Source organism: Sapajus apella, unplaced genomic scaffold (genome assembly GCF_009761245.1).
Source record: "Sapajus apella isolate SASKATOON/1434 unplaced genomic scaffold, GSC_monkey_1.0 scaffold110, whole genome shotgun sequence".
NCBI classification, from domain to species: Eukaryota; Metazoa; Chordata; class Mammalia; order Primates; family Cebidae; genus Sapajus; species Sapajus apella.
In genome coordinates, this window is record NW_022437050.1 from 5,484,734 (window position 1) to 5,507,845 (window position 23,112).

The window sequence follows — 23,112 nt, forward strand, 5'->3', positions numbered from 1 at the left end:
AGAATGAGCTGAGGCTACAGGTGAGTAGATGGAAAAGAGGGGCTTAAGGGGGAGAATGAGCTGAGGCTACAGGTGAGTAGATGCAAAAGAGGGCGGGCTGATAATTCCATTCACCTGGGAGAAAACGGAGTCACGAGTCACGGGAAACAACCTAGTCAGTTCGAGCCCACGCTGGGAGGAGAAAGGGATGGGGTGGAGGTAGGGACCAAGTGAGGGCATGACTAGGGTCGGCTGTGACCCCCGATCCTGGCTGGATACGCTCTCAGCACCTTCTCCAGTACGTGAACTCCTACCCATCTTCCAAAACTTTCTATCTGGTCACCCAGTGGCCTCGTGACTGAACCTACCCACCCACCAGCGTTGCTGGCCTTGCAGGTGATGGGACCTGGTTAGGAGCAGCCTAGGCACCAAGGCTGAGGGGTGGGCAGCGGAGGGGGTGGGCAGCAGAGGGTGGGCTGGGTCAGCCGAAGGTCACCGGGTCTCCTGGGGCCGCCATGCCGTACCCTGGTGCATGGGGGATCCTGATTTCAGCCTCAGCTTGGGCCTGGCCCCAGCACAGACCAGCTGGATGGAAAGCAGAGTGGGGAGGGGGGAGGCGACAGGAGAGGAAAGGGGGAAGGGAGAGGGAGAGAAAAGAAGAAAGGAGATGAGAGCAGAGGGGAGGACGGAGAAAATGGAGGAGAGGGGAGGGAAGGGGAAGGAGGGGAGGAAAAAGGAAGGGGAGAAGGATGGAGGAGGGGAGGTGGAGTGGGGATGGCAGAGGGGAGGAAGGTGGGAGGGTTGGAGAGGGAGGAGGGAAGAGAGGAGGATTGAGTAGGGGGATGAGGGAGGAATGGGGAAGGAGGAGGAGGGAGAGGGAGGAGGGGAGAGGAGGGAAGAAGAGAGGAGGGAAGGAGGAGGGTAATGGAAGACTTCTGAGGAGGGGAAGGGTGGGAGGAGGGAGAGAGAAGGAGGGGGAGGGAGAGGGAGGGAGGAGGGTGGAGGGGGAGGAGGGGAGGAAGAAGGAGGGAGAGGGAAGCAGAAGAAAGGGGGAGGGGGAGGAGGGAGGGAAAGAGAAAGAGTGGGGAAGATGAGGAGGAAGCGGAGGAGAGAGAAGGGGCTGAAAGAGGAGGGAGTGGAAGGGGAAGAGAGGAGGAATGGGGAGGAAGGAGTGACCAGGTAGAAGGAGGGAGGAGGAGGAGTGGGGAGGAGGGGGAGAGAGCATGGAAGAAGGAGTGAGAGGGTGGAAGTGGACGAGGATGGAGGGAGGGGAGGATGGGAAGGGAGGAGGGAGAAGTGGAGGGAGGAATGAGAGGGTGGAGAGAAGAGGAGGAGGAGGTGGGGGTGGAGGAGGAGAGTGGGGGGGGTAAGGGGAAAGCTGGGCGGGGGGAGGGGGGGGGGAGGAGGCCGGGGCGGGCGTGGGGGGCGGGGCTGTGCTCGTTTCCGCGGCTGCGCCCCTAGCACGCGCTCGCGGACCAGGGCCGGGCGGACTCGGGGACCGGCGGAGGACGCCGGCCGCGCCCGGCCCGAGGCTGCGGGAGCGGGGCGCTGGCGCGCAGGATCAGGCGCGCTGAGGACCCCAGGCCGGGCTGGGCCAAGGTAAGCGGGTGGCCGCGGGGCGGGGACGCGCGGGGCGCGGGGAGACGCCGGCGGGGACCTGTCGGAGCCTTTGTCTGCGGCGCGCGGCCCCCCAAACCCTCCCGCCCGCTCGGGCGCTGCTCCCCCTACCCCGCCGGCCCCTATCCCGGGAACCCGAGGCGACCTCCGCTGTGTTCGGAGCGGCCCGGCCCCCTCCGCCCGGCGACCAGCGCGGACCCGGACCCCGGGGCCCGACCGTGCGGGGTCTCGGCGCCACCGCCTCCCCGGGCACCGCGCGGGGGACCTCCCTCCCGAAGTTCTTCCCCGGACCCCCCGTCGCCCCCTCTGCCCGCGCCGGCCCCCTCCTAGTTCTCGGAAAAGCGGCTGGGAGAGGCGGAGCCTGGGCTCCGGGGTCACCTCGGGGCGGCTCCGGGGTTCTGCCCTTTGCCCGGGGGCTCAGGTCTGCGAGCCAACTTCGCGGCTGATGGGGCCGAGGAGGGGGCGCAGAAAAGTGCGGGGACCGGTCCGGGGAGGGCGGTGGGCCGGGGGCCAGCCTGTGGCCCCTGCATGCCCTGGTGCCTTGGGGCTGCAGGAAGGGGGTGGCCGGAGGGGCTTGGAACCCACCATCCTGCCGACAGGAGTCGGAGCAGCTTAGACTCACTGGGCTGCTGAACGGGCAGCAGAGACATCGTTAGCCCCGGTTAGTCGGTTAACCGAGACTGGGGGTGTCCTAGGCATCAGGGATGGTGGTTGAGCCAGGAGTGCGAGCCCAGGCCGGCTTTCCAGGTGGAATTCGGTTCCCCTGGTCCTGCCTGGCTGGCCAGAGGAGCGCGGCCCCAGAATGAGGCCAGCGCTTCGTGGTGCCCCCGGCCACGTTCAGAACCGAGGTGCACTGCAGGCCCCGCTGAAATGGGAGGAGCCGGAGGGGGTCACTGGACCAGGCTCCAGTCTGAGCCTTATGACCGCCCCCCCCCACTTGACTTCTCTGTGCCTCAGTCACCCTCCCTGCAGAATGGTGGGAGACCTTGACCAGACGCAGTGGCTCACTCTTGCTATCACAGCTCTTTGGGAGGCTGGGGCTGAAGGATCATCTGAAACCAGGAGTTCAAGACTAGCTTGGGCAACAGAGCAAGACCTCGCCTCCCAAAAAAAAAAAAAAAAAAAAAAAAAAAAACGGAAGGGGGGAGGGGTGGGAGCCCTGCTTTGCCCACAGCAGTGTTTAAGTGGCAGCTTGTGCAACTGTTGAATGCCTACTGTGTACAACCGAGCCTACCCCACCAGCCACCCACCCAGTCCCTGTTTGTGACATACGGTCACCCTCCTCCTCCTCTATTGAGTTGTGATGTAGGGCAACAGACCTGAGGGGTGGCCTCAAGGCCAAAGAAATGACTTGTTTCTTCTCAGCGGCCCCCTGGGGTGGGCATTGAGGGGTCCTGGCAGCTCAGAGTGGAGGAGCAGGGCCAAGACCTGTACCTGCTGGGGCTGTTAAGCACTGTGCATGTCGTTAAATTTAATTAAGGGGGGCAGGGCAGGAGGGGACGATGGGGGTTGGCCCGGGCTGCCTCCCAGAGCCAGGAGAAGCTTGGATGCTGGGGTTTGGGGAGGACAGAGATGGAAGCCTCTGGCCCAGGAGAGGTGGGGGTAGCAGCTGCCGCAGGCACCCCACCCCCTCCACTATGGGGACAGTGGCTGGCCAAGCTGGGCAGTGTGGGTGGCAGCTGCCCACCTTGCCAAATGAGCCAGAAGGACAGCAGCCGCCTCCTGGCCCGATGCCGAGTGTGTCCGCCTTCCCAGGTGGCGTGGCCTCGGGATGAGGTGGAAACCTGGGCTTTGGCCAGGAGTGTTCGGGGCATGGCAGGCCCAGGGCAGTGTCTCGGGGGCCCTTGCTGAACACGGACCAGGCCTTTCCGGGTTCGGACGTCGTCCTGGGCTGAGCTGGCATCCTGAGCAGGTGGCAGGAGGAGCAGCTGATTGTTGTAGACTGTTACCCTGGCACCATCCCCTTCCCTGGCCCTGCAGGCTGAAGAGGGGCCCCAGGGTCTCTCAGCCTTCGCTGACTCTCTGGCGCCTCCCAGCGACTCTTGAGATCAGGCTCATGTGTCCATTTTATAGGCGAGGACAGGTATGTGGGAGCTGGCCCAGGGCCACCCTCATTCAAGAAGCCCAGCCCAGCCCAGCCCTGGCCTAAGCTGCGCTTCCCCAGCTCCAGATGTGGCAGGAGGGGCCAGGGCTGGCGAAGGGCACTCAGGGGAGCCTTGAGCCTAGAAGCAGAGGTACGCTGGGCTTCCCAGACCCCAGAAGTCCAGGACTGCCTCTCCCCTAGTAGTGGGTACCAGTCACCTGGGATGGCCCCCAGCTGTCAGGGGCTGAATCTCCCCAGCCCCCCACGACCTGGAAATGGGAAGGCTCTGGCTTCAAAGCCCCAGTGAGGCCCCCAGGCCCGCTTTCAGGCCCCAGTTAAAACTCTTGTAGTGAGCTAGAAGAGGGGGACATGGGGTTACAGGGAGGTGCTTGGTAACTGATAATCAAAACCTGCCTGGAGGCTGGGAAGGGGGTAAACCAAGGCAGGAGAGCTGAAGGAAATAAGACCCAGGAGATGGGACAAGAACAGGCAGAGGTGACAGGAGTCAGCCCCAGAGAAAATCAGGGTGGGCCGAGTACAGTGGCTCACACCAGTAATCCCGGCACTTTGGGAGGCCAAGGTGGGAGGATTGCTTTAGCCCAGGAATTCAAGACCAGCCTGGGTAACATAGTGAGACCCCATCTTTACAAAAAAAAAAAAAAAAAAATAGCCAGGCCTGGTGGTGCACACCTGTTTCAGCTACTTAAGACGCTGAGACGGGAGGATCTCTTGAGCCCAGAGGCAGAGGCTACAGTGAGCTGTGATCATGTCACTGCACTCCAGCCTTGGCAACAAAGTGAGACTCTGTCTCAAAAAAAAAAAAAAAAAAAAAAATTCAAGGTGCTTCTGGGCCTGTGGGACCCCTGTGGGGTGGGCTTCTTAGAGCCCTTTATACGGCCTTCCCACATACTGAGGAAACTGAGGCACTACATTCAGTGCCCAGTGCTGGGCTGTCCTCTCTTCCCGTTAGCCTCAAACTACCTACAGCGAGCGCAGATCCTTTCTGCATTCAGATAAATAAACACACAGTATTAGGAAAATAAATCATTGTTTTAGGGGAAAAGCTAGCCTGCCCCAGGCACACACAGGGCTGCCTACACAGTGCAAGCGTGTCCACCACAGATAGTTAGCGCCCTCCTGAAGGTAAAGGCTGGCAGGTCCAAACTGAAGCAAGAAACACTGAGGCAAGATCACAGGAAGAACTTCCTGCCACGAAGGTGGTTGGCCCCAGGACCAAGGGCCATCGTGGCTCAGAGCACCACACAGACCAGGGCTGGAGTCTGGGTTCACCCACTTTCTGCCTGTGAGACCAAGGGGACTCTCACTTTCCTTGGCTGAAAAATGAGTGATAAAGGCACTTCCTCCCAGAGGACACCTGGCAGCCCGGTGCAGGCATGCATAAGGCTCACTCACATCGTCTGTTATTTCTGACTGCTGCCCAAGTCCTCGTATTGCACCTCCAAAGTATTCCTCCATTCCCGTCTTATTTCTCACCATGGCTGCTGCCACCATGCAGGCTACCTTGGTTGCTCACTGGGGCAGCTCTGAGCCATTCTCCTCCCCTCCGACCCTTTCTCCCTAGATAGCAGTGAGGATTAGCATCTTTAGGCACACCAGGTGAGGGCAAAGTGAAGTGGCTCACACCTGTAACCCCAGCACTTTGGGAGGCTGAGGGTAGGAGTTGGAGACCAGCCTGGGTAATGTAGTGAGATGCCGTCTCTACAAAAAGAAATTTTTTTTTTTTTTTTTTTTTTTTTTTTGAGACAGAGTCTTGCTTTGTTGCCCAGGCTAGAGTGCAATGGCACAATCTCAGCTCACCGTGACCTCCGCCTCCCAGGTTCAAGCGATTCTCCCACCTCGGCCTCCTGAGCAGCTGGGATTATAGGCGCACACCACCACACTCAGCTGACTTTTGTATTTTTAGTATAGACGGGGTTTCACCATGTTGGTCAGGCTGGAATCGATCTCCTGACCTCGTGATCAGCCCAACTCAGCCTCCCAAAGTACTGGGATTATAGGCGTGAATCACTGCATCTGGCCTGAAATTTCTTTTAATTAGCCAGGCATGGTGGTTCACACCTGTGGTCCCAGCTACTTGGGAGGCTGAATCAGGAGGATCACTTGAGCCCAGGAGGTCGAGGCTGAAATGAGTGACGGTTGTGCCACCACACTCTAACCTAGGTGACAGAGTGAGACCCTGTCTCAAAAAAAAAAAAAGACACATCAGGTGACGTTGCTTATCTGCTTAAATTAATGTCCTCTGGAATGGACAGAAAGGATGGTCCCCCTCCCAGGGGATACGGTCCAGGCCACGTGGCATTGGGGCTGGGTTATCTTCTCACTCTTCTGCTCTCTCTGCTTTCTCCAAAGCACAGGCTGCCATGGGCTCTGTCGGGAGCCAGCGCCTTGAGGAGCCCAGCGTGGTGGGCACACCAGACCGGGGCATAGTGATGAGCTTCAGCTTCGACAGTTACCAGCTGGAGGAGGCAGCAGAGGCGGCTCAGGGCCAGGGCCTTAGGGCCCGGGGTGTCCCAGCTTTCATGGATTCCGGTGAGTAGGGGTGTGGGCAAGGTGTGTGTCTCCCCCAAAGCAGGGTGGGCTGTGTGACCCCCCGGTGAAGCCTTGGGGCAGCAGGGAGCCGTGGGTGGTCATAGAGCACTGGAGGTAGTGCCTATCAGTGCGGATTAGATCTGCTGCGTAACAAACATGCCCACGGTCTCAGTGCCTCCGCCCTGATGCTGTGTGTCCCATGCAGGTCACTAGGGGCCCTGCCAACAGCCCCAGGCAGAGGAGGCTGTCTTAATATGGGCTTTTCTCCTCACTGATGAAAGGACGTGTGGCTCTTGCACTGACCCATAAAGCTTCTATCTGGACTGACACGTGTCACTTGGGTCACATTTATTGGCCAAAGCAAGTCGTGCCTCACTGCAAAGGAGGTAGGAAAGTGCCTAAATGGGATTGGATATGAGGTTCAAAGACCTGGTTTTGAGCGCAGCTGTGTGACCTTAGGCAAGGGCCTAAGCCTCTCTGAGCCTCAGTTTCACTACATTGAGGAACTGGGACAACTGAGTTTGAGATCAGACTTGCAGAATGGACAGCCCACAGGCTTGGAGTCTAACAGGCTCGGGTTCCAGGCCGCCTCTCCTCCCTTACCCACCAGGAGCCCCTGGTCAAGTCACTGTTCTTCTCTGGCCCCCGGTCTCTTCCTCTGGAAAAGGGGATGATGCTGTGTTAATGTGATTCCACCACAATCCACAGAATTTTGCTTGGGCCTGTCCTGAGCACTCAGGAGGTACCCTGTTAGCTATAGCTCTGTTTGGGGGAGCTGCTGTTGTTGCTAATAGTTTAGGCTCAGAAACCTGAGTTAAGTTTGGGCGCTATGGCTCACATCTATAATCCCAGCGGTTTGGGAGGCTGAGGCAGCAGGATTGCTTGAGCCCAGGAGTTTGAGACCAGCCTGAGCAACCTGGCAAAACCTCATCTCTACAAAAAATACAAAAATTAGCCAGGCGTGATAGCACATACCTGTAATCCCTGCAACTTCAGAGGCTGAGGCAGGAGAATCACTTGAGCCCGGGAGGCAGAGGTTGCAGTGAGCCAAGATCATGCCACTGCACTCCAGCCTGGGCGACAGAGTAAGACTCTGTCTGGAAAAAAAAAGAAATTGGCTTACTAAAGTAGGACCTGGTGGCCAGGCGCAGTGGCTCAGGCCTGTAATCCCAGCACTTTAGGAGGCCAAGGTGGGTGGATCACCTGAGGTCAGGAGTTCTAGACCAGCCTGGCCAACATGGTGAAACCCTGTCTCTACTAAAAATACTAATAGTCAGGCGTGGTGGTGCACACCTATAGTCCCAGCTAGTCGGGAGGCTGAGGCTGGAGAATCACTGGTAGGTGGAGGTTGCAGTGAGCCGAGATCACGCCACTGCACTCCAGCCTAGGTGACAGAGCGAGACTCCGTGTCAGAAAAAATAAAGCAAGCAGGAGCTGGTTGAGCCAGGCAGGCAGTCGGGAAGGTCATGGACAGTCTGGGACCCACGGGCAGGGGCTTCTTGGTGTCTCCACTCCAGGAGGGTCTCAAGGTCTCACCCGGCTAGGTCAGACCCACTCAGGGTCATTTCCCTTTCGATGAACTTAAAGTTAACAGAGAGGGGACTTTAACTGCAAAACGGCTTCACAGCAGCACCAGGGTTAGTGTTTGAATTGGGGACTGTGCTGCCGCCTGCCACGGTGACCATGAAACAGACTGTCACAGTCCCTCTCTTGCCAGTGTGACTCCCACACACATCTTCCTAGACGATGCTTCCTCTCCAGACAAAGGCAGAGGCAAGGTCATACTGCTACCGAGCATGCTACATGAACCCTGTACAACCCCAAACATGCTGCCCCCTTCCCCAGAAGGACAGGCAGAGGGTGTTCACTCTTCTTCTTCCATATCCTTTTTTTTTTTTTTTGAAACAGTCTCATGCTGTTGCCCAGGCTGGAGTGCTGTGGTGTGACGTCAGCTCACTGCTGCAACCTCCACCTCCTGGGTTCAAGCTATTCTGCCTCAGCCTTCCAAGTAGCTGGGACTACAGGCCCACAGGCGTGCACCACCACACCCAGCTAATTTTTTGTATCTTGGTAGAAACGGGGTTTCACCATGTTGGCCAGGCTTGTCTCGAACTCCTGACCTCATGGTCTGCCCGCCTCAGTCTCCCAAAGTGCTGGGATTAGAGGCATGAGCCGGTTTCCTGTCCATCAAGCGGCAGCTTCAGTGGCTGTGATGGCGTGGGTGTGGTGGCCATAGCCACAGGGTTTGGTGGCTTTTGATAATGTGCACAATGACAGAGGTATGGGGAGCAGAGGTCACAGCGATGGACTGTAGCCATGGTGATGGTGGCTGGGGTGGTGGACATTGCCCTGGGCAGTGGCCATGGCCATGCATGGAGCCTGCCCCCATCTCACCTAGAGTCTTCGGCTTTAGCGTTGGAGGAGCCGGTGCCCGATGACCGCTACCACGCCATCTACTTTGCGATGCTGCTGGCTGGTGTGGGCTTCCTGCTCCCGTACAACAGCTTCATCACGGACGTGGACTATCTGCATCACAAGTACCCAGGTGGGTCTCTCCACGGCCATGCCCAGACACTCAGGGTGCTCCATCATGGCCTGGGGCCTCCAGAGACCCCCAGTGGGGAGGGTCCTACCCAGGGACCCGTTTTATTCAGCTCTCGGCTCCGCTGTTAGCTGCTGCGTGGCCTCGCGGCAGCCACTCACCCTCACTGGGCAGCGAGCCCCTCCTGCGAGGTTGCACCCGGCAGGGGTCAATGCAGAGGGTGGGGCCTCCCTGAGCGCCTGCTGCCTCTGGCCCTCCGCAGGGACCTCCATCGTGTTTGACATGAGCCTCACCTACATCTTGGTGGCGCTGGCAGCTGTGCTACTGAACAACGTCCTGGTGGAGAGACTGACCCTGCACACCAGGATCACCGCAGGTGCGCTGGGCCCCGCCACGTGACACCTGGCCAGTCACCCACTCGCCCAGTTTCCCTGAGCCTCGATCCTCTGTCTGTAAAATGGGCACGCTTCCTAGGGATGCCCTGCGGTCTGGTGTAAGATGAGGTCTGGCTGTAGTGGGGCCTCTGTACCCCACCTCACGTCCCTGGGCCCCGCCCAAGCTCTTCCGCACACCCAGTGTGTTCTGCCTTTCCCATTCCTCCACACAGTGACATCCAGCTTCAAAGCCCGGCTCAAGCGGCTCCTCCTCCAGGAAGCCCTCTGGATGCCCCTGTTAGACTTAAAAAGCATCCCTGGGCCCTCCTTGAGGGGGAAGGGCAGAGAAAGCCTCAGACCGACTCTGCAGGAGGGGCGGGGAGGAGGGGGACCCCCACCCAGTTGGCTCCACCACCTCCCTCACTGGACTCTCCCCCAACAGGCTACCTCTTAGCCTTGGGCCCTCTCCTTTTTATCAGCATCTGCGACGTGTGGCTGCAGCTCTTCTCTCGGGACCAGGCCTACGCCATCAACCTGGCCGCTGTGGGCACTGTGGCCTTCGGCTGCACAGGTAAGAACTGGGGACCAGGGGTGAAGCCCTGAGTGCCCACTTCCAGCTCTGTCCCCCCCAGCCCCGGTCTCCTGCTGGTGGCATGTGGTGTGATGGAAGCCAGACTGGCTGGGTGCCGTGTGTGCATCCACCTGCGTGCCAGCATGCAGGTATGCACAGTGTGTAGCCACAGAGACCCTGAGGCGGCCCCTTGTTTCCCTGGTATAAACCTGGCTTCAAGGACTGTTCCGCTTTGTCACTGTATCACTGTTTCTCTTGAGCAGTGGCTTTCAGCAGGGTCTGACTCTGTTCCCCAGGCTGGAGTGCAGTGGCATGGTCATAGCTTATGGCAGCCTCAACCTCCTGGACTCAAGCCATCCTCCTCCCACCTCAGCCTCCCGAGTAGTTAGGACCACAGGTACATGCCACAAAACCTGGCTAAATTTTTTTTTTTTTTTTTTTTTTGAGACAGAGTCTCGCCCTATTCCCTAGGCTGGAGTGCAATGGCATGATCTCAGCTCACTGCAACCTCTGCCTCCTGGGTTCTAGCAATTCTCCTGCCTAAGCCTCCTGAGTAGCTGAGATTATAGTCACCCGACACCACATCCAACTAATTTTTGTATTTTCAGTAGAGACAGGGTTTCACCATGTGGGTCAGGCTAGTCTTGAACTTCTGACCTCAGGTGATCCACCCGCCTTGGCCTCCCAAAGTGCTGGGATTACAGGCATGAGCCACTGCACCTGGCAAGCCTGGCTACTTTTTAAAAATTGTTTGTAGAGACGGGGTCTCTCTGTATTGCCCAGACTAGTCTTGAGAATTTTTTTTTTTTTTTTTTTGAGACAGAGTCTTGTACTGTTGCCCAGGCTGGAGTGCAGTGACGCGATCTCGGCTCACTGCAACCTCTGCCTCTTGGGCTCAAGCAATTCTCCTGCCTCAGCCTCCCGAGTAGCTGGGATTACCGGTGCCTGCCACCATGCCTGTATAATTTTTTTTATTTTTAGTAGAGACGGGGTTTCACTCTGTTGGCCAGGCTGGTCTTGAAATCCTGACCTCGTGATCCATCTGCCTTAGCCTCCCAAAGTACTGAGATTACCAGTGTGAGCCACCGCACCTGGCCTTGTCTTAAACCCTGAGCCCCAAGTAATCCTCCCACCTTGGTCTTCCAAAGTGCTGGTATTATAGGCATGAGCCATTGTGCCTAGCCTTTCAAACTTTTTTTTTTTTTTTTTTCTTAAAGTCACTACAATTTATTTTGTATACATTCTATGAGACTTTCATACTGTGAACATTAAGAATATTATATTGAGGATAGGAGTTCATGACCAGCCTAGACAACATAGTGAGGTCCTATCTCTACAAAAAATAATTTGGAAAAAAATTAGCTTGGTATGGTGACACACGTTTATAGTCTCAGCTACTGAGGAATCTGAGGTGGGTGGATCATCGAGCCCAGGAGATTGAGACTGCAGGATGGTTGTGCCACTGCTCTTCCGCCTGGGTGACAGAGTGAGCCAGTTTCATGTGGCTGGGGAGACCTCACAATCGTGGCTCAAGGCAAGGAGGGGCAAGTCATGTCTCACGTGGATGGTGGCTGGCAAGGAGAGAGCTCAAACTTTTTTTGAAAACTACTTTTTATTTTGCAAAAATTTCAAACCTACAGAAAGCTTGCAAGAATAATACAGTGAAATCCCATATGAGCACTCTCCCCTGCCCCCACCCCTCTCTCTGTACATAAATTTCTAAGTATATATACATTTAAGATAATACCTATTTTCCCATACACCATTTGAGAGTTAGTTGTAGACGTCATCACCTTTCTTGCCTAATTACTAATACTTCAGAGTATGTTTTCTTTTTTTTTTTTGAGACGGAGTTTCACTCTTGTTACCCAGGCCGGAGTGCAATGGCGCGATCTCGGCTCACCGCAACCTCCGCCTCCTGGGTTCAGGCGATTCTCCTGCCTCAGCCTCCTGAGTAGCTGGGATTACAGGCACGCGCCACCATGCCCAGCTAATGTTTTGTATCTTTAGTAGAGACGGGGTTTCACCATGTTGACCAGGATGGTCTCGATCTCTTGACCTCGTGATCCACCCGCCTCGGCCTCCCAAAGTGCTGGGATTACAGGCGTGAGCCACCGCGCCCGGCTTTTTTTTTTTTTTAATAAAAAACTTTTTGTCTTGAACTCCTGACCTCAGGTGATCCACCCGCCTCAGCCTTCCAAAGTGCTTGGATTACAGGTGTGAGCCACTGAGCCCGGCTCCTTTTCTTTTCTTTTCTTTTCTTTTGAGACAGTCTCGCTCTGTCACCAGGCTGGGGTGAAATGGCATGATCTTGGCTTACTGCAACCTCCGCCTCCTGGGTTCAAGTGATTCTCCTACCTCAGCCTCCCAAGTAACTGGGATTACAGGCACACCACCACACCTGGCTAATTTTTTTGTATTTTTAGTAGAGACGGGGTTTCACAATATTGCTCAGGCTGGTCACAAACTGCTGACCTCAGGTGATTTGTCCACCTCAGCCTCCCAAAGTGCTGGGATTACAGGCATAAGCCACCACACCTGGCCCAGAGTGTATTTTCTAACAGCCAAGCCTTTTTTTTTTTTTTTTTTTTTTTTTTTGAGACAGAGTCTTACTCTGTCGCCCAGGCTGGAGTGCAATGGTGCGATCTTGGCTCACTGCAACCTCCATCTTCTGGGTTTAAGCGATTCTCCTACCTCAGCCTCCGGAGTAGCTGGAATGACAGGTGCGTGCCACTACACCCAGCTGATTTTTTTTGTATTTTTAGTAGAGACGGGGTCTCACCATGTTGGTCACACTGGTCTCAAACTTCTGACCTCATGATTCATCCGCCTCAGCCTTCCAAAGTGCTGGGATTACAGGCGTGAGCCACCATGCCTGGCCGGCATTTCTTTTATAACCAGATTATAGTTGCCAAAATTGGGCAGCTTACCACTGATGTGATACTGTTATCTAAGCTACAATCCATATTCGAATTTCTACAATCATCCCGATAATGTCCTTTGTAGCATTTTTTTTTTCTGACCTATCATCCTCTCCAGATTCACACCTTTCCTTTAATCCAGGACGGTCCTCCACCTCCCTCTGTGTTTCATGACAGTTACATTTTGCAAGGGTCCAGTCCAGTTGCTTTGTAGACTTACTTTCTTACAGAGTCTTGCTCTGTCTGTCACCCAGGCTGGAGTGCAGTGGCTCATTCTTGGCTCACTGCAACCTCCGTCTCCCTGGTTCAAGAAATTCTTCTGCCTCAGCCTCCTGAGTAGTTGGGACTACAGGCGCCCGCTACCACACCCAGCTAATTTTTATATTTTTAGTAGTGACGGAGTTTCATCATATTAGCCAGGCTGGTCTCGAACTCCTAAACTCATCCACTGGCCTTGGCCTCCCAAAGTTTGAGACTGTCTCAAAAAAAAAAAAAAAAAATTGTAAAGACAAAATCTCACTTTGTAGCCCAGGCCAGTTTTGAACTCCTGGACTCAAGCGATCCTCCCTTCTTAGCCTCCAAAAGCACTGGGATTACAGGTGTGATCCACTGTGCCCAGCCTTAACCAGAAGATTTTAGTTAGACAAAGACTGCCCCCAAGGCTACTTCCAGGCATGGATTTGCCAGACCTCAAGGTATGGACCTGTGTACTTTTATTTCCCCTAGATCCTGATGGATTTCTGGCTGTATTAGGTAGGATGAGAGAGGGTATTGCTGTATACACATTAGCTCCAAAATCTCAATGGCTCCATAGAACAAGGCTGGCCGCTCACTCTTGCTGCCTCTCCTGTCTGGAGGGTGAAGGATGTTCGGCTCCACATGGTCTCTCAGGGCCTCAGGCAGACAGTCCTCTCCCTAATCCATAACACATGGCGTCTTCTGTCCCTGCCCATGGGAAGAAGAAAGGTTGAAAGTCCATGCGGGCTTTTCACTGCCTTACCCAGAAGTGAGGTGTCATTTCTGCAGACGTTTCAACCGCCAGAGCTTGTCAGTGACCCTGGCTGACTGCAAGGGTACACCGGTTGTGTGTTCCTACTGCTGTGTTAAATCTCTCTGCCATTAGTGGCATTAATGGCTGTTTACGCACCCTTGTCCACCAAAATAGTTCCCTCAAGCTAGTGAATTTCGCCCAAGTTGACAGGTGATAATGGTGTCTCTGGCTTTTTCCTCTCTCTCTCTCTCAAGTGCAGCAATCCAGCTTCTACGGGTACACGGGGATGCTGCCCAAGCGGTACACACAGGGGGTCATGACCGGGGAGAGTGAGTATCTGCAGAACCCCTGGGGAGGGGGCGCTGGGCTGCCCTGGGCTTTGGAAGCTTCTTCCCAGGAACTCCGCATGATGTGCCCGGTCTAGGAGGAAGGCTCACAATCCCTGGGCAGAGTGAACTAGGGACAGCGATCACCATCTTTCCTGGCCTGGCTGGGGGAGAAAGGAGGTGGACTCCCCCATGGGAGGGACATGGGCACACGCATGTGTGTGCTGTGTTTCTGGGGCCTGTGATCCTTGGTGTTAGGAGAAGCTGATGCCTCTCTCAGCATGTGGCTGGGTGTGCATTTTGTAAGTTTGCGTGTGCGTGTGTCGTGGACATCACGCCATGCCTACAGCACCACGTTCTCCTTGCAGCCACGGACGCACCAGCCACCCCGTGCTTGGCACCCCATGTGGGTGTCTCACAGGCTTCTCAAACTCATGTCTTCTCCACCCACCCTGCCACTCACACCTGCCCTTCTCAGCAAATGGTACCCCCTTGCTCATGCCTGAACCTTACATGACACCTGGCCCTCTCCAAGTCCTAGATCTGTGCCCTGGGCTCCAGCCCCTGCAGAGGGGCAGCACTGGCCCCTGGCACCGACACTGTGCACTGAAGCCCCTTCCTCTAAGGGTTCCCAGTCTTCATTCTATGCCTGGACCAGCCAGGGTCAGTGCTGTCCAGACAGGAAGCAGAAACCCCAGGTCAAGACCCACGTGGATCTGGCTCGTTTCTCCCCTTGAGGGGGGTTCTGCAACCTTCTGCCTGGTGCTGAGGTTGGCCAGACGCCCCGGAGCTCCCAGACTCCCCGGAGCTCCCAGACTCCCATCTGTGAGGTCTTGGTTCCTGTCACTGGCTGGTAGATTTTGTAGTGTGGCTGAGCCAGAATAGGTGCAGAATTGAGCTGGCACATTGGTGTCTGGTGGTTTATGCAGCTGAGGGCCCTGCGCATCCTCCAGGGGTGGCCCACCATGGCCCTGATCCACCTTACCTCACACTGGGCAGTGGCCCATGGCCATACTAAGAGAAAAACCCACAGCCTGCCCACCCCACGGCCCTCCCTTCCGGCCTCGAGAGCCCAGTCACAGCTTCCAGAGCCTCAAACATGAGCACTGAGCTCACAGTCACCCCTCTACCAGGAACACCCTCCCCAGGCTGCACTCCCAGCCCTGTCCTGCAGACCTCGGTGTCAAAGACCTCCCACAACAGGACAGCGGTCCTCTAACTGTCCCCCACCTCTGCCCGCTTCGGTTCCATTCCTTTCCACCCCCTGCCCGGGTGTCATCCTGGCCCCACTGGGTCCTCAGAGCAGGCACTGGATAAATGCCCCATGGTGGGGGTGTGTGATGGGGAGGGACAGCTGTGAGGGGCAGCTCCTGTGGGCAGTTCCTCTTGTGGCTGGGGTGGGGCTGGGGGGACCTGTAGTTGGGGCCGCAGAGACCGGACTCAGAGTGACAGGAGGCGGGACTGGGAAGGGAGGTAGGGCAGGGAGCTGAGGGAGAGGGTGGGATGGAACTGGGTGGGGCGGAACTGAGTGGGGGGTGTGATGGAGCTGGGTGGGGCTGAGTGGGGATGTAGCTGAATGGGGTGGGCTGTAGTTGGGCTGAGCTGAGGGGGGGGGGACGGGGCTGGGCGGGGCCTAGTGGGGGCAAGGCTGAGTTGAGGGGCTGTAGCTGGGCTGGGAGGGGCTGGTGGAGCAGGTCTGGTTGGGTGGGAGGGGCCTGTGGGTGGTGGGAGGGGCCTGTGGGTGGTGGGAGGGGCCTGTGGGTGGTGGGTGGGGCAGGATCTGCGTGTGGATGGGCCAGTGCTAGTGAGAGGAGCCTCTGGGTGGAGGGTGGGGCCAGCGGTGCAGGAGCCGGGTGGATCAGGCCCAGGCCCTCGGTGCGCGCCCTCCAGGCACGGCAGGCGTGATGATCTCTCTGAGCCGCATCCTCACGAAGCTGCTGCTGCCCGACGAGCGCGCCAGCACGCTCATCTTCTTCCTGGTGTCGGTGGCGCTGGAGATGCTTTGCTTCCTGCTGCACCTGTTGGTGCGACGTAGCCGCTTCGTGCTCTTCTACACCACGCGGCCCCGCGACAACTGCCGGGGCAGGCCGGGCCTGGGCACGAGCTCCGGCTACCGCGTGCACCACGATGTCGCCGCCGGGGATGTCCACTTCGTAAGTGTGCGCTTCCCGCCTGGGTTCCCTCCTCTGTCCCCACCACGAGGTCGGGAAGTACATGCCACCTGGGTCCGAGTCCCTCCCCTGCATCCCAGGCTGCGGCCCCCTGCTGTGGTGGAGGTCCCTTCCCGCCAGCCACCTTTATTCTGTGGACTCAGGTGTGGGTTCTTAGTGGCTCCTCATGTCCTGTGGCCTGAGGCTCATCCCACCCACATCTGTGGTCAGGGGCTCTGCCCAGCTGCCGTGTCCCTCGGCATGGGGCTGCATGGTCCCTGTCTGCAGTGTTACACCCCACATGATGTACACTAAATTTAGTTTCCATCCCTGGGACAGCCCACGTTTGTTCTGGGGCTCTCGGCCCTCCTGGCTGTGCCACCCCACATTGGGGGTCCTTCCTGCAGGCTCAGCCTGGCAGCTAACTCTCTAGGAAGCTCATCCTTCCTCCCTAGAGACGGGACACCAGCAGGAAAATCAGGGCTCAGGGATAACCCTGGGTTCCCCGAGGGGGCATGGCCCCCCAGAACTTCCCATAGAAGATGCCAGCCAGGAAAGGGAGTGGTCTCCCAGGTGGCGATAGACAGGCAGAAAGGGAGGGCCAGGAGCTTTGTTCTGTGGCCCTGGTCTTTGCTGGGTTTCTTTGTCACCACAGAGAGGCACTGTCCCTGTGGGGTCCCCAGCACAGACAGCCCCTGTCGGGGGGTGACCCTGTCCCATCTCTGGGCAGGCAGCTGTCCTGGGGGACTGGGGTGCCCTCTGATGGCAGCAGCGCTATACAGCCCCCCCCAGGCTCAGGGTCAGCAGCTGTGCAGCCTGGGGATACCTGCAGGGTGAGGTCAGGAGTGCCAGGCCGTGCAGAGTGGGGTTGGGGGAGCCACTGGTCCTTGTTCCTGAGAGTCCGGAACCAGAATGGTCGTGCAGGCCTTGATCCAGTGAGTCACCTGGGCCCTTGGCTGGGGACACTGAAGGGAGCCAGAAACACTGTCCCCAGGGGAGCCCCCAGACCCAGAGAGGGGCCCAGGATGAAAAGGGGACAAGCCAGGGCAGGGGCATACCCCTCTTATAGTCAGGGAGGTTGCCCGAGGAGGGGCTTTTGGGCTGAGACCTGACCTACAGGAAGGGTGTTGGGGCAGAGGGAAAAGCGTGTGCTGTGGCTCAGAGGCTGGGAGGACCTCCGTGTGTTTGGGGGAGGGGAGAAGCAAGGGGGTCATGGAACCCTCAAGGGGCTTCTGGGCAACGTTGGGAACTGGGTGGTCTGCTTGGTTTGGTCAGAAGCTTGTAGCGGGTTCTCAGGAGTGACAAGTTGGAATTTGCTGCCTTGGAAGTGAGAGACAGCCAGGCGCGGTGGCTCATACCTGCAATCCCAGCTATACAGGAGGCCGAGATGGGAGGATCGCTTGAGCTCAGGCGTTTGAGATCAGCCTGGGCAACACAGCAAGACCCTGTCTCTACAAAAAAGAAAACACAGCCAAAAAAAAAAAAAAAAAATTAGCTGGGGTGATAGCACAGGGCTGTGGTCCTGCTATTGGGAGGCTAAGGCGGGAGGATCCCTTGAGTCCAGGAGGTCAAGGCTGCAGTGAGCTGTAACTGCGCTACTGCATTCCAGCCTGGGCAACAGAGCAAGACCTCTCTCTAAAACAGAAATGTGAAGTGAGACACCTTGATGATAAAGTGAGACGGCAGGGGGAGGAGGGTCTGCACATAGTAGGTGCCACCTGAATGTCAGCATCAGCCTCAGTGTGGCAGTTCTTCTGATTGGGCCAGGATCTCTGGCCTGTGTCTCCTGTCCTCCCCTCCACCCAAACCCCATCCCACTCTGTCCTCCCTCCAGGAGCACCCAGCCACAGCCCTGGCCCCCAGCGGGTCCCCAAAGGATAGCCCAGCCCACGAGGTGACCAGCAGTGGCGGTGCCTACATGCGCTTTGACGTGCCACGGCCGAGGGTCCAGCGCAGCTGGCCCACCTTCAGAGGTGAGTGCCAAGGGGTCCCTCTGCAGCCCTGGCGGTGGCACCCAGGCAGGGGGTGGGGGAGGCAGGCAAGGGTCCTTGTGGACACTGCCTCTCACCCTCCCCCCCGCCGCCCCTAGCCCTGCTGCTGCACCGCTACGTGGTGGCACGAGTGATCTGGGCTGACATGCTTTCTATCGCCGTGACCTACTTCATCACCCTATGCCTGTTCCCCGGCCTCGAGTCTGAGATCCGGCACTGCATCCTGGGCGAGTGGCTGCCCATCCTCATCATGGCTGTGTTCAACCTGTCAGATTTCGTGGGCAAGGTGAGCCATCCATCCTGCCCAGTGTAGGGGGATGCCATGTGGTGAGGGTGATGAGGAGGCCCTGGCCCATCCGGGGAGGGTTCTGAGTGAAGGATGCCTGGGGCTCCCGGCTGGAAAGGGCAAGAGTCACACATTGGCACCATCGTGGACAGTGTCCCGTGGAGGGCGGTCCTGGCCTGATCGCACTGGGGTGCTCTGGAGTGTCAGCTGCATCCCAGAGGACGGGCGTGGCGCTCACCTTCTTGCCCCACAGTCACAGGCCCCCCCGGGATGAGCACAGGATGGTGGCCCAGAGGGGACCCAGAGAGGGCAGAGACACTGAGAAATGGCTCAAAGAAATGGCTGATGACGCCTGTCATCCCAGCACTTTTGGGGGCCGAGATGGGTAGATCACTTGAGGCCAGGAGTTTGAGACTGCCCTGGCCAACATGGTGAAACCCCGTGTGTACTGAAAATACAAAAATTAGCTGGGTGTGGTAGCGCATGCCTGTAATCCCAGCTAATCAGGAGAATCACTTGAACCCAAGGGGTGGAGGGTGTAGTGAGCTGAGATCGTGCCACTGCACTCCAGCCTGGGCGACAGCGTGAGACTCTGTCTCAAAAAGAGAAAAAAAAAAACCCATTTAGCCAGGCGTGGTGGCCTATGCCTGTATTCCTAGCTACTTGGGAGCCTGAGGTGGGAGGATTGCTTGAGTCCAGGAGTTTGAGGCTGCAGTGAGCCATGATCGTGCCACTGCACTCCAGCTTGGGTGATAAAGCAATACCCTGACTTTAAGGAAAAAAAAATTTAAGTGGAATTGGGGGATTATTTATTTAGAGATGGAGTCTCACTCTGTAATTTGGGGGATTATTTTGAGACAGTGTCTCATTCTCTTGCCTAGGCTGGAGCAATGGTTTGATCTCAGCTCAATGTAATCTCCACCTCCCAGGTTCAAGCAATTCTCCTGCCTCAGCCTCCCGAGTAGCTGGGATTACGGGCGTCCTCCACCATGCCCAGTTAATTTTAGTATTTTTAGTAGAGATGAGGTTTCACCACGTTGGTCAGGCTGATATCAAACTCCTGACCTCAGGTGATCCACCTGTCTTGGTCTCCCAAAGTGCTGGGATTACAGGTGTGAGCCACGGCGCCTGGCCAATTTGGGGGATTTTAGAGGGGTGATCCAGAGAAGGGCTGTGGTGCAGGCTGAGCTGGATGGGGCCAGGAGTGTTTGGGGCTGGGGGTGTGAGGGGAGGGGTCCCTGCAGCTGGGGCAGGGCACCTATGTGCCTGGCTCTCCACAGATCCTGGCAGCCCTGCCAGTGGACTGGCGGGGCACCCACCTGCTGGCCTGCTCCTGTCTGCGAGTGGTCTTCATCCCTCTCTTCATCCTGTGCGTCTACCCCAGCGGCACGCCCACCCTCCGCCACCCCGCCTGGCCCTGCATCTTCTCGCTGCTCATGGGCATCAGCAACGGCTACTTCGGCAGCGTGCCCATGATCCTGGCGGCTGGCAAAGTGAGCCCCAAGCAGCGGGAGCTGGCAGGTGAGGCCCATGGGGCGTCGGGGGGCTCCTCCCAGCAGCATGATGCACCCCTCTTGAGGAAACCTAGGCCAGACCATGAGAAGGTGCATTTGGGTTCCAGGGGTTCGAGTCAGCGTCTGGGAGGCTGTATGTGTGGGGACATTCTTCACTCAATTAATTCATTCACTCATTCATTCGTTCCACAACTACTTGGTGAGCCCTTCCTGTGGACCAAGTGCTTTTCAAGGCACTGGGGACGAAGTGGGGACAAAACAACGCTCCCTGTGCTGTGAGGCTGACTGTCCAGATATGGACGCAGCCGGGGCCGGGTGCAGCAGTTCACACCTGCAATCCCAGCGCTTTGGAAGACCAAGGTGGGCAGATCGCTTGAGTCTAGGAGTTCAAGACCAGCCTGGGCAACACAGTGAGACCCCCTCTACAAATTTTTTTTTTTTTTTTTTTTTTTGTTTTTGAGATGGAGAGTCACTCTGTTGTCCAGGCTGGAGTGCAGTGGCATAACAGCTCACTGCAGCCTCAGCCTCCGGAGAAGCTGGGACTATACCACACTCAGCTAATTTTTGTATTTTTAGTGGAGACGGGGTTTTACCATGTTGGCCAGGCTAGTTTCAAACTCTTGACCTCGTGATCTGCCCGCCTCGGCCTCCCAAGGTGCTGCGATGACAGGCGTGAGCCACCTGGCCTGGCCAAGACTGGAGATTAAAATGGGGAGGGACGAGGCCGGACACTGGCGCAGGACTGTAGTCCCAGCATTTTGAAAGGCCCAGGTAGGAGTATCACTTGAGCCCCGGAGCTTGAGACCAGCCTGGGCAGTGTAAGTTTCTATAATTTTTCAAAATTATCCAGGCGTGGTGGTGTGTGCCTGTGGTCCCAGCTACTCCGGAGGCTGTGGTGGGAGGACCAGCCAAGGAGGTCAAGGCTGCAGGAAGCTACGACTGTGCCACTGCACTCCAGTCTGGGGACCCAGAGAAGCAGGCGAGGCCTGGGGCACAGAGTAGATGGCCTCAGGGAGAAGGAACGAGGAAGAACAGGATCCGGGGAGTGTGTTCCCAAGGAGGAGCAAGGGGGCAGCAGTCCTAGAGGGGCGGCGCGGTTGGTGTGGGTGTCACGGGCTCCAGGAGCTGGCAGCTGTCATCGCTTCTGACACCTGAGCAGCCGTGGCCACCAGGTGGCCGCCCCCGCCCCCACCCCCCTCAGGCCAGTGTCGTCCACAGGGAATACCATGACCGTGTCCTACATGTCGGGGCTGACGCTGGGCTCCGCCGTGGCCTACTGCACCTACAGCCTCACCCGCGACGCCCACGGCAGCTGCCTCCACGCCTCCACTGCTAACAGCTCCGTCCTTGAAGGCCTCTGAGCCAGCCCCGCCTACTGCCAAGGACACTGAGGGCCTGACCAGGGGCCCCAAGGCAAGAGGGCCCCTCCCCCGTCCCCACCTCAGTGCCTGCGGGGCCCCTGAGCCTCCCCTGTGCCAGCAGCGCCACCCCCTCTGGGTCCAGCCATCCCCCACCCTGAAGTTCTGCAGCGTCCTTCCAGGACCGGAACGTGTTTCTGCGACCCAGGGCTCTGCCCAGCACTGTGTTCTGTGTTTGGTCTCACACCTGCCTCTACCTTCCATCTATGTCCAGCGGCCCCAGCACCAGCCCAACCAGCACTCTGTGGGGTCGCAGGCACCACTGTCCCCACCCAGGACAGCAGACAGCCGCCCGTGTGCGCACCCCGTGACCGCCCTGATCAGGGCACCGCCTGGCCTAGCCTCCACCAGGGACCCTTCTTCATGAACCCTGGGGCCCTGAGGAGAGGGGCAGCCCCCCGCCTTGGCACCCTCAGGCTTCCCCCGTCCTTCCTCCCTCTTAGAGACTGCTTCTCTCAAAAAACACGTTAGCCATGAAGAAATAGGAGCTCCAAATGGACCTGCCTGCGGTCTGCGTCATCCTCTCGGGAACCACAGTGGTGCTGCCAGCCGAGCATGTCAGGATCTCCCCACATACCCACACGATGCCACAGGCCAGGGGGCTGTACCTGACTAGGGAACCCCCCATTGCCTCTCTGGCCTGTGATAAGAGGAGATAGCTGTTTGGGGTCTGTGAAGCAGGGTCCCCACACCCTGGCTGGAGTCAGCTTGACCTAGGTATTGACCCTCATCTGGCAAGGGACCCAACAGACCAAAGGTGCTTAGCAACTAGGGAGGGGCTGGGGGTCACTCCAGCCTGGGTCCCCTGGAATGCCAGGCCCTTGTCGGGGGATTCCAAGGGTGTCCTTCCAGAGACCTTCCAGGGGGAGGATGGCCCACGCTTCCAGACCACCCTGCTGTGTCCCGTCACCCGTCTGTCCACTAACTGTACCGCACTGGCCATTAAAAGATGAAGGCAGACTGCTGCACCAACGCCTTGAAGCAGAGTTTGTGCATGGCCGGGGGCTGGGACGGCCAACGCAGGATGCCAGTGGGAATCAACCCGCCTTGCGTAAGCCGGGCCTCGGTCTTCCCATGGGTGAGGTGGGTCAGGGAGCAGGAGGGTGTCCCCACACTGGGTAGGCTTGGTTTCTGGGTAGGGCTGGGTGGTGGGGTGGGAGCTGGAAGCACTTGGGGTTTGTAGCTCACCTTGATGATCCCTGTCTTCATGAGGATCAGGGAGGATGGCCACATGCAGCCCATTTGAAGAGGGAAACAGAGCAAGTGAGGCTTGGCCCCAGCCTCTTGGGGACTGCACTGTGTCCTATGAGTTGGAGGCTCCTGGCCTTCAGCCTCAGCCCTTTCGCTGACCTGTGCATTTTGGATAAATTCCTACACTGTTCTGTGCCCTTTTTTTTTTTTTTTTTTATTTCTGGGATGGACTCTTGCTTTGTCGCCCAAGCTGGAGTGCAGTGGTAGTCTTGGCTCACTGCAACCTACGCCTCCTGGATTCAAGTGATTCTCCTGCCTCAGTCTCCCAAGTAGCTGGAAATACAGGTGCATGCTCCTATGCCAGACTAATTATTTTTGGTAGAGACAGGGTTTTGGCATGTTGGCCAGGCTGGTCTTGAATTCCTGACCTCAAGTGATCCACCTGCCTCGGCCTCCCAAAGTGCTGGGATTACAGGTGTGAGCCACGACACCTGGCCTGTGCCTCATTTTTAAAATTTCTCTGAGTCAGGCTCTTGCTCTGTTGCCCAGGCTGGAGTACAGTGGTGACATCACGGCTGGTCTCAAACTCTGGGCCTCAATAAGTGTTC

General features: G+C 57.4%; 1 protein-coding gene across 8 annotated transcripts in view; it reads left to right on the forward strand.

Moving 5' to 3' along the window:
* Positions 1 to 22,285, forward strand: part of SLC29A4 (solute carrier family 29 member 4) — a 28,304-nt gene extending 6,019 nt beyond the window's left edge. Inside the window, exons 1-11 of one of the 8 annotated variants that reach the window (XM_032259617.1) lie at positions 1,436 to 1,578; positions 6,050 to 6,229; positions 8,628 to 8,774; positions 9,034 to 9,147; positions 9,625 to 9,716; positions 13,888 to 13,957; positions 15,845 to 16,107; positions 17,939 to 18,077; positions 18,194 to 18,381; positions 19,662 to 19,902; positions 21,114 to 22,285. In XM_032259617.1, the coding sequence (XP_032115508.1) occupies positions 6,061 to 6,229; positions 8,628 to 8,774; positions 9,034 to 9,147; positions 9,625 to 9,716; positions 13,888 to 13,957; positions 15,845 to 16,107; positions 17,939 to 18,077; positions 18,194 to 18,381; positions 19,662 to 19,902; positions 21,114 to 21,256 (1,566 nt within the window). In that variant the 5' untranslated portion in view covers positions 1,436 to 1,578; positions 6,050 to 6,060 and the 3' untranslated portion in view covers positions 21,257 to 22,285. Of the gene's footprint in view, positions 1 to 1,435; positions 1,579 to 3,724; positions 3,831 to 6,049; positions 6,230 to 8,627; positions 8,775 to 9,033; positions 9,148 to 9,587; positions 9,717 to 13,882; positions 13,958 to 15,844; positions 16,108 to 17,938; positions 18,078 to 18,193; positions 18,382 to 19,661; positions 19,903 to 21,113 lie in introns of those variants that run through there. The other 7 variants (XM_032259618.1, XM_032259611.1, XM_032259613.1 and 4 more) reach the window with 7 other exon arrangements.
* Positions 22,286 to 23,112: the final 827 nt, after the last annotated feature.